The sequence below is a fragment of the Pleuronectes platessa genome, chromosome 5 (assembly GCF_947347685.1).
Source record: "Pleuronectes platessa chromosome 5, fPlePla1.1, whole genome shotgun sequence".
NCBI classification, from domain to species: Eukaryota; Metazoa; Chordata; class Actinopteri; order Pleuronectiformes; family Pleuronectidae; genus Pleuronectes; species Pleuronectes platessa.
The window spans coordinates 23,621,981-23,635,678 of record NC_070630.1 but is presented as its reverse complement, the minus strand read 5'-3'; the positions used below and the strand labels follow the sequence as shown (position 1 = coordinate 23,635,678).

Sequence of the window (13,698 nt, the reverse complement as noted above, 5' to 3'; positions counted from 1 at the left end):
TTCTATTTACACTTTAGAGTTTGCATTTTCTGTCGTTAAAACAGTTATGTTCTGGAGATTGTTTGTGTGAAGTTATTAATGATCATGTTTTCAGATTGTTGTAATAGATACTCACCCATACTAAGAGGTAGAAATTCTACATTTAAATAAATTGTTATATTGTAGAAAATAAAAGTTAACGCGATGAAATGCTTCAGGTAAGTAATTTCAGCACTGATAAAAACGTTTTTCTTTAGAATTAAGGAACCTTTTTTAGCTCTTAAAGGAGTTATGGATAAACTAAATGCTGCACCGTTTGCATTGCGCCTGTCCATGTTGGCATTGTTATTCTACGAAAAGATTATAGCAAGACGTTTTTTAATGATCAATAAATAGAAGCTTGATTGCATCATGGGAAATGTAGGTTTTTTTGCGTTTTTAGAACTTGCCTCATAATAGACTCTAACCTACAAGATACTGTTGGTTAAATTGCTTTTAGTTGATTACAGAAAATTTGATTAAATTTTTTTTCAAATCTATTAACTGTTTGTTTCAAACTTCTCCAAAATTAGGACATGTTGCTTCTCTCTGTTTTTAGCCTTGCATTTTATATTGAACAGTTTTGAGTTTGAACCACTAACTTTCTATTTAGGGTATGGCCCGCTCTACCTCCTGAGCCACAGCCGCCAAATCAAAATGACCAACCACAGACCCAGTTCGGACTTTGAAAAATTTCTCTGCTGTGATCCTGCAGACATTACAGCAGGGCCGGGTCTAGGCAGGGGCAAGAGGGGGCCTGGCCCCCTCAAATAAATGTTGTGCCCCCTCAAACTAAATAGGGTTAGGGTTAGGGTTAGGCACAATGCCCCCTCAAGATTTGTGGCTGCCCCCTCATACATGCCTGTCTAGACCCGGCCCTGCATTACAGTAGTATACAAATTGCGGGGATGGCCCTTTAAAAACGTATAACCATAATGCAGAGGTCTTCAACAGGGGGTCCGCGACCGCTAGGGGGTCCGTGGAGGTACTGCAGGGGGGTCGCGAAATGTTTGGTTGATTAGAATTTTTTTAATGTAAAAAAAAAAAAGATTTATTTTCTAACCAAGTTTTTCCCACAAATTTAAATGTCTTTAAATACACATTAACATGCATCCGACATATTGAGAGGCTGATTTGACCCTCTGCCTGACAACCTCCATCCGTCCAAGATTAGATAAGTTGTGTGCTACTCATCATTACATTACATTACATTACATTACATTTCATTTAGCTGACGCTTTTATCCAAAGCGACTTACAATAAGTGCATCAAACCCGAGGGTACATACCAAGGACGACAAGAATCAAGAAAGTACAATTTCTTCAAAATAAAGCAAAACTACAAAGTGCTATAAGTAAGTGCCATTTAAGTGCTACTAAAGTGTTAGTTTCAAAAAGTTTTTTTTTTTTTTATTTTTTTATTCAAGGTAAAGTCGGAAGAGGTGTGTTTTTAGTTTTCGGCGGAAGATGTGTAAACTTTCTGATGTCCGGATGTCGATGGGGAGCTCATTCCACCATTTAGGAGCCAGGACCGCAAACAGTCGTGTTTTTGATGAGTGTTGAGCTCGCAGTGAGGGAGCAACGAGCCGATTAGCCGAAGCAGAGCGGAGTGAACGAGCTGGGGTGTAACGTTTGACCAGGTCCTGGATGTAGACTGGACCGGATCCGTTCACAGCATGGTACGTAAGTGCTAGTGTTTTGAACCGGATGTGAGCAGCCACTGGTAACCAGTGAAGGGAGCGGAGGAGAGGAGTAGTGTGAGTGAATTTAGGTTGGTTAAAAACCAGTCGAGCTGCTGCATTCTGGATGAGCTGCAAAGGTCGGATGGCAGTAGCAGGTAGACCTGCCAGGAGGGAGTTACAGTAATCTAGACGTGAGATGACCAGAGCCTGGACCAGAACCTGCACCGCCTTCTGAGTGAGAAGGGGGCGTCATCAGGGTCCGACATTTCACTAATGTGGGAGTATGTGTGTCATCCAGAGATGGCTTGAGGATTCACTATCTCTTCTACATGTATGTTTAAAATAAAAACATGAATCTGTGAATTAGTTTAAAAGCTCAGTGTTGTATGCAAGATGTATGTTTATAAATGGCAGTGGCATGGCCAACCTGTACCTAGCACATGTTTAAATTAAAAACATGAATATATGAGCCTGTGTTATATTTGAATAGCTTAGTGTTGATTGCACAATAACAGGGTAGCTATGTTTGTATATGGCACTAGGCCCAGCTTAATATAAAACACAATTTTATACAATTTATATAGTAGGGGGTCCCTGCTCCATCTCTCCACCAGTTTTGGCGTCCTTGGCCTGAAAAACGTTGAAGACCCCTGCCATAATGATACTCTGTTTTCATCCTCTCGTGCATATTTGTGTTGTAGTAACTGCAGATGACCAGTAGGTGGCAGCATAGATGTAGCAAATACTTTATCCAGCTAAATCACTTTGTCTAGTCAAAGTCAAATGAGGGGAAGCAGATACTCAGATAAGGTTCAGGAGAATCTTCTGAACGAGTTCATGTTTGATCTGTTTTTCTTTTTAAATTCAATACAGATATAACATGTTGTAATTACAAACATTATAACATTTTCACACAACAACCTTCTCTAGGAGTGTTGTCAGTGAATCACACATTGGCAAACTCAAATGAACAGGACAATTTGTAGAGCTGGATGGACCAGACCAGAATGTGAGCATCCTCTACCCCATTCAATAGCATGGACCTCTTTGTTAAAGACAATTTTGGATAGCTAACATTAAACTAAAACCGGATATATTTAATTTTTTATTTATTACAAAATAGCCACCAGAACTAGGATAACAACATTAAAGGTCATGAACTCTAATAGCTGCCTGTCATTGGCTGGTTGTGTGTTTACATAAGGTGTGATGGGCACAATGCTGAGGAAACAGAACAGGCCAGTGGACACAGATGACATTGCAAAGTTTCTCTGACGTCATACAGTGCATGCATGTGTGTGCATGCATGTGTGTGTGTGTGTGTGTGTGTGTGTCTGTGTGTACATACGTGTTAGTGTGTATGTAGATGTGGAGAATTGAAAAAAACCCGTTATGCATAGATTCTGTTGCAACAGTGGCCGTCAAGACTATAATGTCATCCTCTCAGCCAGAGGTTTCATGAAACTGTTGTTGTGCACACACACACACACACACGCACGCACACAAACACACACTAATAATGGGAATTTTTAGATACTCAAATGTGACGCACAGATGAGACACAGTTGTGCTGCCTGTAGGCTGTAGCCAGTAATTAACCAAGGTATGTGTGTGCGCCTCTGGATATGTTATCACTAATTTTAGACGTCCCTGTGCGGTAAGGTGGATTATTTTAGCCTAATAGGCAGCGGGTGACATTTGAAAAGGTTGAGATAGTAGGCAGGAGGTCCGACTGGAACCCCTGGAAAATATTAACTAGTGCAATGGATGGGAACTTCATATCAGCTTGTTTTACTTTTCAGTTTGACTACTCAACAAAATAAGGAGAAAAAAAAATAAAATGAAAGCTGACAGACCTCTTGCTATTTCTGGGGTTTGTTCAACTACAAATGTATACAAGTAAAAAAAAAAATTTGTTCAGAGGGCGAGAATGATGAAAGCGAGGAGGCAGACGGAGAAAAGATGAAGTGTGGATAAGAAAAGGTACCACACTGTTCTTATTGGGCCTCACACTGAGCCCTCCTGCTGTGAGAGTGACTGTGTGCCACTGAGATAAGAGTATGACTCATGCATATACCTCCACATAGCAGCGAAAGGTAACAAAACTAGCGTTGCTGAAATCCGAATTAGGCGTTCTGACCGTTTACGGTCTCATTAAGCTGCCGTTTACAAAACTGTACATCTGTGCATTTTATTTTTGTTCCTCTGAAGCTTTGCTCCATTTCTGCAGGAGTCGAATGTTATCTCCACTCAGATGCTGAGGAAAAGCAGGACATGGCGCAGATGAAACAGGCCCTCATTCCTTCACTTGTTCCACCATCACCTTCTTCTATTTTCCACCTACTTTTTCTTTTTCATTTTCACTCTCTGGCACTCCAGTGTACCCATCTCAGCCCATCTCGTCCTCCTCTCATTCACTAATCCCCCTCTCTCCTACTTTTACTGGCGCCTTTTGTTCGTTTTTTCCCCTCTTTACCTTTCCTGCAGTTATCGGCACCGTGTTCCAGCCGGGAGAACAGTGTGTTCAAGCAGCATTTTGAGGAGTGTTTGGTGTGATGGTTGAGAGAGTGCTGTCACTGAGGCTGAGCTATTACTGCACATATACTATCTTTAGATTGAATCTTACCACTGAAACAATCCGCACCATAAGTAGATTCATCACAAGGCAATTTAATTACAATCATACTAGACTATTTTTGATTGTTAGGTTATTAAATTAATCTTTGGCTCTTGGATAATTGAGAGAAAAATCATCTATATTGTGAAAATATATGATATATTAGCGTAAGTTGATGAGTCCTCTATTATGATGGGTGTTTATTTGCCTGTAATATGCTTCCAGTCTCATTCCAGGTCATCACCCTCTCTCTCCTCATGTGTCTGTTTGTTTATCTAAGAAAAACAAATATGTCAGACTGTGGGAGGTCACAAAAAAATTACAAAATAGTTTTTGAGAAAAGCTCTATCTATTTAAGCCAAAACAAACCATGTAAAGTCTATGACGCAGTATTCCCCCCTCACTCACACTCTCACTGTCGAGTAAAAGAGGAAGGGTAGCCGGTGTTTATGGATTCAGGCTTCAGACATATACTGTCAGAACATTTTGAGGAGGATTCACTAATGACAAGGAATAATTTTGAAGTAGCTCCAGAGCATTAAAGAGATAGTTCACCAAAAAATGAAAATTACTCATCATCTACTCACCCGTACGCCGATGGAGGGGTGGATGAAATGTTTTTTCACAAAATACTTTTGGAGTTTCAGGGGGAAACAGTGCTTCAGTCGAATCCAGTTCAACTGAGGTAAATGGTGACCACTTCTCCAACCAGAACAAATACAGAACATGCCTCCACACTGCTCCTGAAAAAAAGAATCCTGCTACAAAACTAAATAAGAGTGAATACATTCATATTTTATTTATTTATTCTTAATATTAGCAGGTTTGGTAACATACAACCAAACAATCAGCCAAACTGCAGGTAGTCTCTATGATGGTGGTGAACATACATTGGACATTAATGTGGTACAGTCGCAGCCACAATTAGGTCAAGAAATCTTCCTTCAGTTTGAGGAATTTTGTCTCCGGAGAAATCGCTGTGTGCAATTTTGAGTAGAGAGGAAAGAAATATGAAATGTTAGCTTTTACTTGACTTACATAGCAAAGCTGGCACATGCTTCTTTTTTTTCTTCATAAATTATGGATCTCTGCCCATCACTAGCAGACAACCAGGCTCCAACCATCCATCTCTTCCTCAGCTCATAAAGCCGCTCTACATACAACATATAACATGTATGCAAAGAAGAGAGGAAAAGCAGGAAGCTTTGTAATAGGACTACAGAGGCTCATAGCAGCCATTACTTTATCACAAATGGTTCTTATAGCTCACGTTTTACTCATCTTCAGTCAAAGCAGGTACAGCAGAAGTTAAAGCTCTGCGAAGGACTAATTGTGCTTTTGAGCAAAGAAACCAGGGAGAATTGAAATAGGTCGAGCAGAATGAAAGAAAGGAGACGGGAGAGTAAGTTCACAGGAAGTGGAGGCGACGGAGGAAAAGACAGCGAGATGAATTGAAGTGAAGCCTCACTGTCAAGAGGCAAATATGGATGTAGCAAAGCCAAGTCCCTTTTAACCAGATCAAACAAGACATTAGCTTCAACTTTCAGGCTCAATAATCCTTTAGAGGGCTGCTCCCTGCATTATTGAGCAGCTCTGCACACTGAGCAGCAGACACACGCTACAGTTGGCTATCAATTGCAAATCTCTTCTCTCCGGAGTAACTCGTACTTCAGTATCTTATTCTCATTTGTTTATTTTGATGTTGAATTACTAATAAAACATTTACCCTGGCATAGCGTCCAACCGGTTGTCATTACTTAAGTCAATCTTGTGCAAAACATCATTATTAAAGCATTGAAACGTCAATGTCCATCATGCGTGTAATGAGTAACTTGTAGTTGTAGACAGCATCTGTGCTGATAAAGTTCACATTCAAAATAACACAACACGACTGCCTATACACTAAGCCACACTCCCTTTAGCTACTGTTCCTATGCTTTTTACACACAGTTTTTGAGCGTTTGAAATTTCACACAGATGTGACAAATAGAAATACAGGCCTCTCATCAGTTGTAACTAGCATAACTTATGAGGATAAAACTCGAGTTGGTTCCATTTTCAGCTTTCAACTTTTTATTTTTGGCTTGTTTATTTTTTTAAATGAAAAGCCTGTTAAAACATCTAATATTACACACAATGCTATGTTTACCAATATATTGCTCTAAATGACTGAAGTTAAAGCTACTTACTTAACAGCAAATGATAAAGGAAGGCAATACATATACAGAAAAAATAAATAAGTTTTTGTGTATTGCAGTCTAGATCTTCTTAGTGTCATAGCACAGTATAAGAAGAAAATTGTTAAATTGTATTTAACAACCTTGGGGGATTTGAGAATTTTCCTATAGAAAATGTATACTTAAATGTTCCATTTTCAAATGCTACACTTTATTTTTTCTTAAGAATAGACAGTGGATGAGGAATACATTCATACACACATTCCCTGTGTAAGTGGTCCTTGACCTCCAGCACACCCTTGAAGCTTTGACATGTTGATTAGATTGAAAACTTCTATTGCATAAAAGTAGACATCAAAGGCAGGTACTTAGAAACTGAAATCACCTTCCATAATAATTTCAGAGTTTAAAACCACAGTAGCAATAGTCATTACATTCAGTTTAAGTAGCTGTTGTGATTTGGAGGAAGGTTGGTCGAGCCACAGAACGTATTCGCGCTGAATAAATAAATAAAATCAAAGCCTCTAAAATAATTTCTGAAAACAATTTGACCACACCGTCCCTGAGAAACAGTTGCAGACTCCTGTTATTAACTGACATACAGGTAGCTTGGTTTGCTCCCATCCCACATAATTGTTTCCAAACATTAATGTGACCTCTTAGCAATATATTCAGCTAATGACAATTTTTAAATAATGCCACGTTTCTATTGTGGTAAGCAAACTGGCCTGTTGGTCATGTTAATATTGTAAAGCTTATATAAGAGCAAATACGTGCTCCCTTGAATCCATTATTTACAATTTAGCTGCTTTTGTTTTGAACAAGCTATGATTGGACAACCCCTGTTCAAAGGTGAGAGAATGATCGATGAACACAGCACAGCTTTGAAGGTATATTTACAATTGTGTTATTGATAGTTAAAAACATACAGATACAAAGTGAGTGTTTAGCTGACTTTATTCTTATTCACATTTAAAAGATTCTCGTGGCAGCACATTCTTCCACCATAGGTGCAAAACATCCAGTCCTGCAGAAAAAAAATAACAATCTCATAAGACCATAATCTTAAAACTAAATCTCGGATAAAAACCCACATAAGGGTCAGACAGCAGAAAAAATATGAAAAAGCAGCATTTAAAACTTTTTCTGGGTGGTGGGGCTGATGTGCTTTGTTTTCTGTTTCAGAGCAGGCACATTAGCAGTCTAAGACAAAGCTTCACCCTGGGTCAATCTCCATCAGCGATACAGAGCCGACAACAGCCGATGTGGTCCTTCGAGTTTGACAAACATGATGGACGGTTCAAATCAAACTGGAGTGAATGTCGGAGCGATAGAGAGAGACGAAGAGAGAAAAGCTGTCAGAGGAGGAGGGGTTCAAAATGTGTTTTTAGCCTGTAGGTTGGAACTGCTTACTTGTCACAGAGTTGTCTACTTAGTACACAAAGTGTGGGCTTTGTTTCTATACACTCGTGACACACACTGAACATATGTAAGCAGTTTGCGCTACTCAGTTAACACAGACAGAGCTGCTTGCTCTCTCTCTCTCTCTCCCTCCCTCTCTCTCTCGTGGCCTAAATGAACTGTTGCATCTCCACAGAGCCTGCTGTGTTCCTGGAAATATACATACCAACATGTTTCTGAGGAAGCTTCCATACACTGTCACCCAAAATCAGAGCATAGACAGCCTGTCTGACTGGGAACATGCTTATGTATAAATATACATACATGATTAGCAGTAAACTGAATTGCAATAATCTCTTTTAATCTCTCTTCAACCGTCCAGGATAAAAACAGCAGTCGGAAGCAACAAAATCAGAAAGAAAAACAGAAAGAAGCTAAAACCAGGAGATTAAAAAAAACAACAACATCCAGAATGGAAAATCCCCCGCTCATGTAAACAGAACCCCCGTCGCAGCGCCGTCTTCACCACCTGCTCCAAGTCAGAGTCGTAGTCCACATCCTCAGCTGATGTTTGATGGTTATGACTAACCTCCTCAGTTTGGAGGCTGGTTACAACAACAACAAATGGGGTTCAAGTTTCTTCCCACCTGTGCATATGTCTGCATCTGTCTGAATATGTGTGTGGTCACTGGTACTGGAGGTAGTTCTTTAGAGTTTGTGGCAGTGGGAGTGTGTCGATGTGATGTATGCGCTCTCTGCCCAGCGTCAGTCGAGCTACTCGTCTGCACAAGTCCATGAGGGGCAGGGGCTCCGCTGTGAAGGACGAGAGAGACGAGACAAAAGGTTAGTTTACAACCAATGAGCACAAGCACATCACCAACACTGAGGAGATGAATGTAGTACAATACAAGGTGCAGGGGAGTATTGTAGAATTAAAATTAAGACATATACATTTCTTAACAGTGTAGATAATATGAATGTTTATAAAACGGAAATACAATTCCCCTAAAAAAAAATTAAAAATGAATCGGCCACTGACAGAAAAACTGAAAACCAATTTCTCCCCCACTCAACTAAACAAACACTGACACTAAGGGCACTACTTCTCCAGCCATGATTATTCTGACACTCATAATACTTGTACAGGTCCATAAGTAGACAATGGACTTATTGCTTGTAGTTACTGTGGCTGAAGTTAAGTGACCTTGTTAACCAAACATGGTAAAAAAAAGTTTATCAACATAATGTATGATTTCCTCTTTCAGCTGTATATTTAATTCACTGCAACTCAATTAAACTGCAATCACATGCTTCAATTCTCACGTTACTGGCAGGGGGAAAGATGTTCAGCAGCTGATAACAATATTGAAATATTCAAACTGCTCAGACATATCAGTGTGTGCCAGTGAAACGTGACATTTCCCCCCCCCCACCCACCAATTTTTGGAGGCAATTGTTGTCTATGCAAGTCAGACGGACAGACTCTTTACTGCTGCCCTCTATAGCTGTCAAGCTGCTTCACCTGGAAGCACCATCTGGTGAAGCAGAACTCCTGCTGCTCAGTCTATTTACACACTGTGAAGGACATGAGCACGGGCATGCAAACATAATACACACGCTGATTGACAGGCTACAGATTGAAAAAGATATTTGTTTTAGTTTCCATGGAGTAGCCTGACCACAACATTGAAAAGACGTCAATCAGAATGCAGACTTGATGCTGTGATTTATTGATCGAACTTACTTTTAAACAGTTTCTTTGCTAGGCAAACGCCTTGACATGACTGAATCAATAAATCATAGCATCAAGGCTATAGGTGGGATTGCCGGTAGTCAGATCCTCATCAACACTGGTCCTATGTGCTATAATCTTTTCAATCACCACTTTAATTATTTTTTTTCACAATCTTTATTAAAGCGTGTAGTCTTTCAGTTTGAGGGCGGGACTTATTGCTTTCACGTTGTAATACTTTCACTCACAACCCAGTTCCACCACTCAAAACCTCTGGCCTGTGCTTATGTTTGCTCTGCTTGTGCTCAAACTGTGCACGTGCATGAGAAGAAGAGCTGAAGCGCAGGAAATCATACATCAACAAAATATCCGAAAAACTAGGCTCACGCAGGGGTTATTTGAAGGTGAGATTAGGGTTTTGGGTGAAAGCAATTTCAAATCCTGAACATGAAATCAATGTCACGCACTCAAACTGAAGGACCATGCTCTTGAATAAAGATGAGGAAAAAACCAGACTACAACACTGAAAAGACACAAACATGCAGATTAGATGCTGTAATTTAGTGATCAAACCAACGTTTTAACAGCTTTCTTCTGAGCAAATGCCTTGAAATAATTGTTTCATAAATTATTAAATCGAGGCCACTAGTGGGATTTCGGCTGCAGTCAGCTTTTCCTCAACAATGGTGTAAGTACCATGTGCAACAGTCATTTTCATCACTTTTTAATATTTCATTATCTTTTTATGATTGTTATTTTGCTTGTGATTGTTACAATCACAACAGTCTTTTGCATTTTCTCCTGTTAAAAAAATGAGGGGTTTTTGAAAAACACTCAACACACCATACATTTATATGTACAGAGACCCCAAGCCAAACAAGCCCCCTCTGTGACTGAGTCATTTAAATCTGCAGTCTACGAAAAAAGTGTACCACATTACCACAAACCAAGACCCCTCCAAATAAATGTGAAGCAACTGCCCAAAGTCTAGGCTCAAGTGTGCTCATGGAACCAGAGCAGACGGAGTCTCCCCAGAGGCCTCGGGCATTCCTCCGGGCATGAACTGCTGCCCCGGTGGCTACGTGACTGCTGAATGGTGAGCATGCAAACAAGGCTACAAGGAAACATGAGCTTGTCTGGAGTGAGGACTGGTCAAGAATCAGATAAACATCTTCTCAGGTTACGCCAAGATGCTAATTAACACTGACCCTGTTAATTAGCACATAAATCTTCATCAATGTCTCTGTGTGGATCGATGAGGATTAGCATTCTAGTGATAGATTTTTTTTTTTTTTCCTCACTGACCTCCTCCTCTGTGGTCATGAAGGTGACCTTTGAAACAACACTCAGGGGAAACAATGAAATCCGCAGGTGAACAGCAGCTGATGGGGCAGAGAAAAGAGCCACTATCTAGATTTATCTGACTCTGTGTGCTTAATGAAAAGCCTTTGTAGGAGCACCGTGGGGACATGTAGCTGATTGAATATTCATTTGTAGTCACATCAACACGCCAAGTGCCTAAATCAGGAAGACAAATGAACTCTGAGGTTTGATTAGAGACAACGTGCTCTGACGTGTGCAATGACACTGTACATCAGCAAGAGAAGGGCCAAAGCATCACATTCCTCCAACAGTGTATTAGCCCCTGTGTGCAAAGGAAGTTTCATTCTTGAAACCATAAGCTCTCAAACTAGAGCTGGTCGTACGGCTGTACACATCACCTCGTGCGAAGGAACCCCCAAAGATGGATGTATTGTCTGTTTTGACTTGACAACACCTATCAATTAGTCCACCCTCGTATCACTTGCTGATCAACGTGGCCCCCGCATTTATGTAGTTTCCATAGTAACCAGCTCTCGTCACTGCACTGGGAGCGTAGTCACAGATGCACACATCACATGCATTGTATGTGTCCAGAAGTGCTGCCTTTCTGCCGATTTAAACTGTCAAACAAATGTTGCCGTTTAGTCGAAAGAAAAGAACAAAAACATACTTTTCACAGAAGATCCCCAAAACAGGGAGACAGCTGTTCATCCAACAGAATTACAGAGAAAATAACAACTGGAGTTAAAAGAGGATTCACCAGTCAATCTTCTGCAGAAATAAATATATTAACGGTACATTTAATTCAACCCACATTTATATGATACTTGTTTTCTGCTCCAGTGCTGAACCTCTGGCTGTCATCAGTACAAGGAATGGAAGGTAATAATCAGCTGCCTGGTCCAAGTGCAACACTTTCATTATGTCAAGAGTGACACATGACTGCTGGCACTAACAAGACGAAACTCACCAGAGACGGTAGCATCACTCTCTGACAGTGATTTACTAAGAAAGGTGATGCTGTGATTTTACAAACTTCCTGACAACCAGCCAATACCTGCCGGCACAGACAGGTCTCCATGGTAAGGGTTGCCCAGGGCGACAAGTGGCCCTGTCAAGGATGTACTCACTGTCCATCAACCAGTGCTGAAGACAAACACTGCTAAGTGCCCATGTTCTGGTTAATAAAAAAATACACACTAGTTCTGCCTAGATGAGTTAAAAATAAGTAGGCAATTTGTTAAGAACTTTTATGTGGCTGTTCTACCCGTCAAAGAAATGTAGTAATCTACTAATTCCAATATGCATAGTTCCTGTCGAATGTGTGGCAATTTGGACGACCATATGTTAAATATTAATAAGGAGTAAACACACATGTGAACAGTGCTCTGTAGCAGCAGTGGCTGGCACTCATCTACACAAGTGACCATGTAGATGATGACATCGCGTTGACGACATTGACAACAGATTCTCCAGTTTGGGGCTCTGCGTACCAAGTTGATCTTCTGAAACTTGAATAAATAGGTGACCTGCTCTTTATGCAGCTCGACTACTGCACTTCTACAGTTTCAGAAAGAAAGCTGCAACCAACGTTACCATTGGTTGTTTGTGTGTGTTGATAGAAGTTGATAAAGTTATTATGTTCTTTAGATATTCCTGCACTAACTTGATATACATAACTTACATACTGTTCACGTTATATGTAATTTCCAGTCGATATACTGTTTAACAGTATATAGACTTGAAAGCTGCCTGCATGTCACAGCAAAAAACCTCAATGATTGAAAATAAATAGGCAGGTTAAATAATTAATTCATACTCTTTAGCTTGGGAGCTTTTTGCTAATATCTTTCATCTCTATTTAATCAGTCATGTGACTCCTTTCTTTTCTAGCACTTGCCTTTTTTAAAGGCCACAAAACTATTTTCTGACAGAAATATGAAAGAGAGGATAGAGTGTCAGCTGAGCGCCTGGCGGTGCACACACCTAGATGACACTTAATCGAGAACAAAGTGAGGGGAGAGGAGGGGGAGTTCCAGGATGTCAGTGCGTCAGTTAGTCTGCCCTCACTGAGGTGAGAGGGTTTATGGGCAGCAGGCATCCATGAATCTGTGAGGGTATGTGTGCACTGCATAGATGTCAGTTCACCATGAGACATCACGGCCCAGTTATGTCCTACTCAGAGTAAGTGGTAAGATGTGTCTATCTTTCTGGCACGAGTTCCAGTAAACTCCACCTCCCCACTCTAAGTGCCTTTCATTACACAGAATGTATCCAAGTCACACGCAAGGTCTGCAGACTCCCGGCCATCAATATCTAATAGATTAGCATAAAATTGGTGGGCTGTCTGACCTAGTTTTTGAGATGACAAGTGTATGTGTCTACATATACACCCCTAAGGCGCAGACACACCTCCAGTGCCAATATGTTGTTCACTGACAGGTCAGAACAGAAAAAATGGGGAGGAGATGAATGTATTTCAGGATGGACAGAATTAGATAAATGTATGAGAAAAAAGAAAATTGGAGCAGAACGATGAGGTAAGCAGGAGACTGGATGTAGCAGAGCATATCGTCAGCAGGTAACTAAATTCAAAGATGCAGGATTTCTGATTTCTTTCTATGGACAGAACACGACATTGAAATAACAGATGTAAACGTGCAGGCTGACTGGTATTGTTGGTCAATGTAATAACGTTGGTTGGCTCATGACGTACAGAGTGGAGCACCAATTTCTAGGGGAAGATTTT

At 40.4% G+C, this 13,698-nt stretch overlaps 1 protein-coding gene across 2 annotated transcripts in view; it reads right to left on the bottom strand.

Annotated features, from left to right (window-relative positions):
* Positions 1-7,432: 7,432 nt before the first annotated feature.
* The window catches only part of LOC128439637 (SPRY domain-containing SOCS box protein 4), a 52,013-nt gene continuing 45,747 nt past the window's right edge, over positions 7,433-13,698 (bottom strand). For both annotated transcript variants that reach the window (XM_053421998.1, XM_053421999.1), the window contains one exon: positions 7,433-8,707. In XM_053421998.1, the coding sequence (XP_053277973.1) occupies positions 8,580-8,707 (128 nt within the window). In that variant the 3' untranslated portion in view covers positions 7,433-8,579. The remainder of the gene's footprint in view (positions 8,708-13,698) is intronic.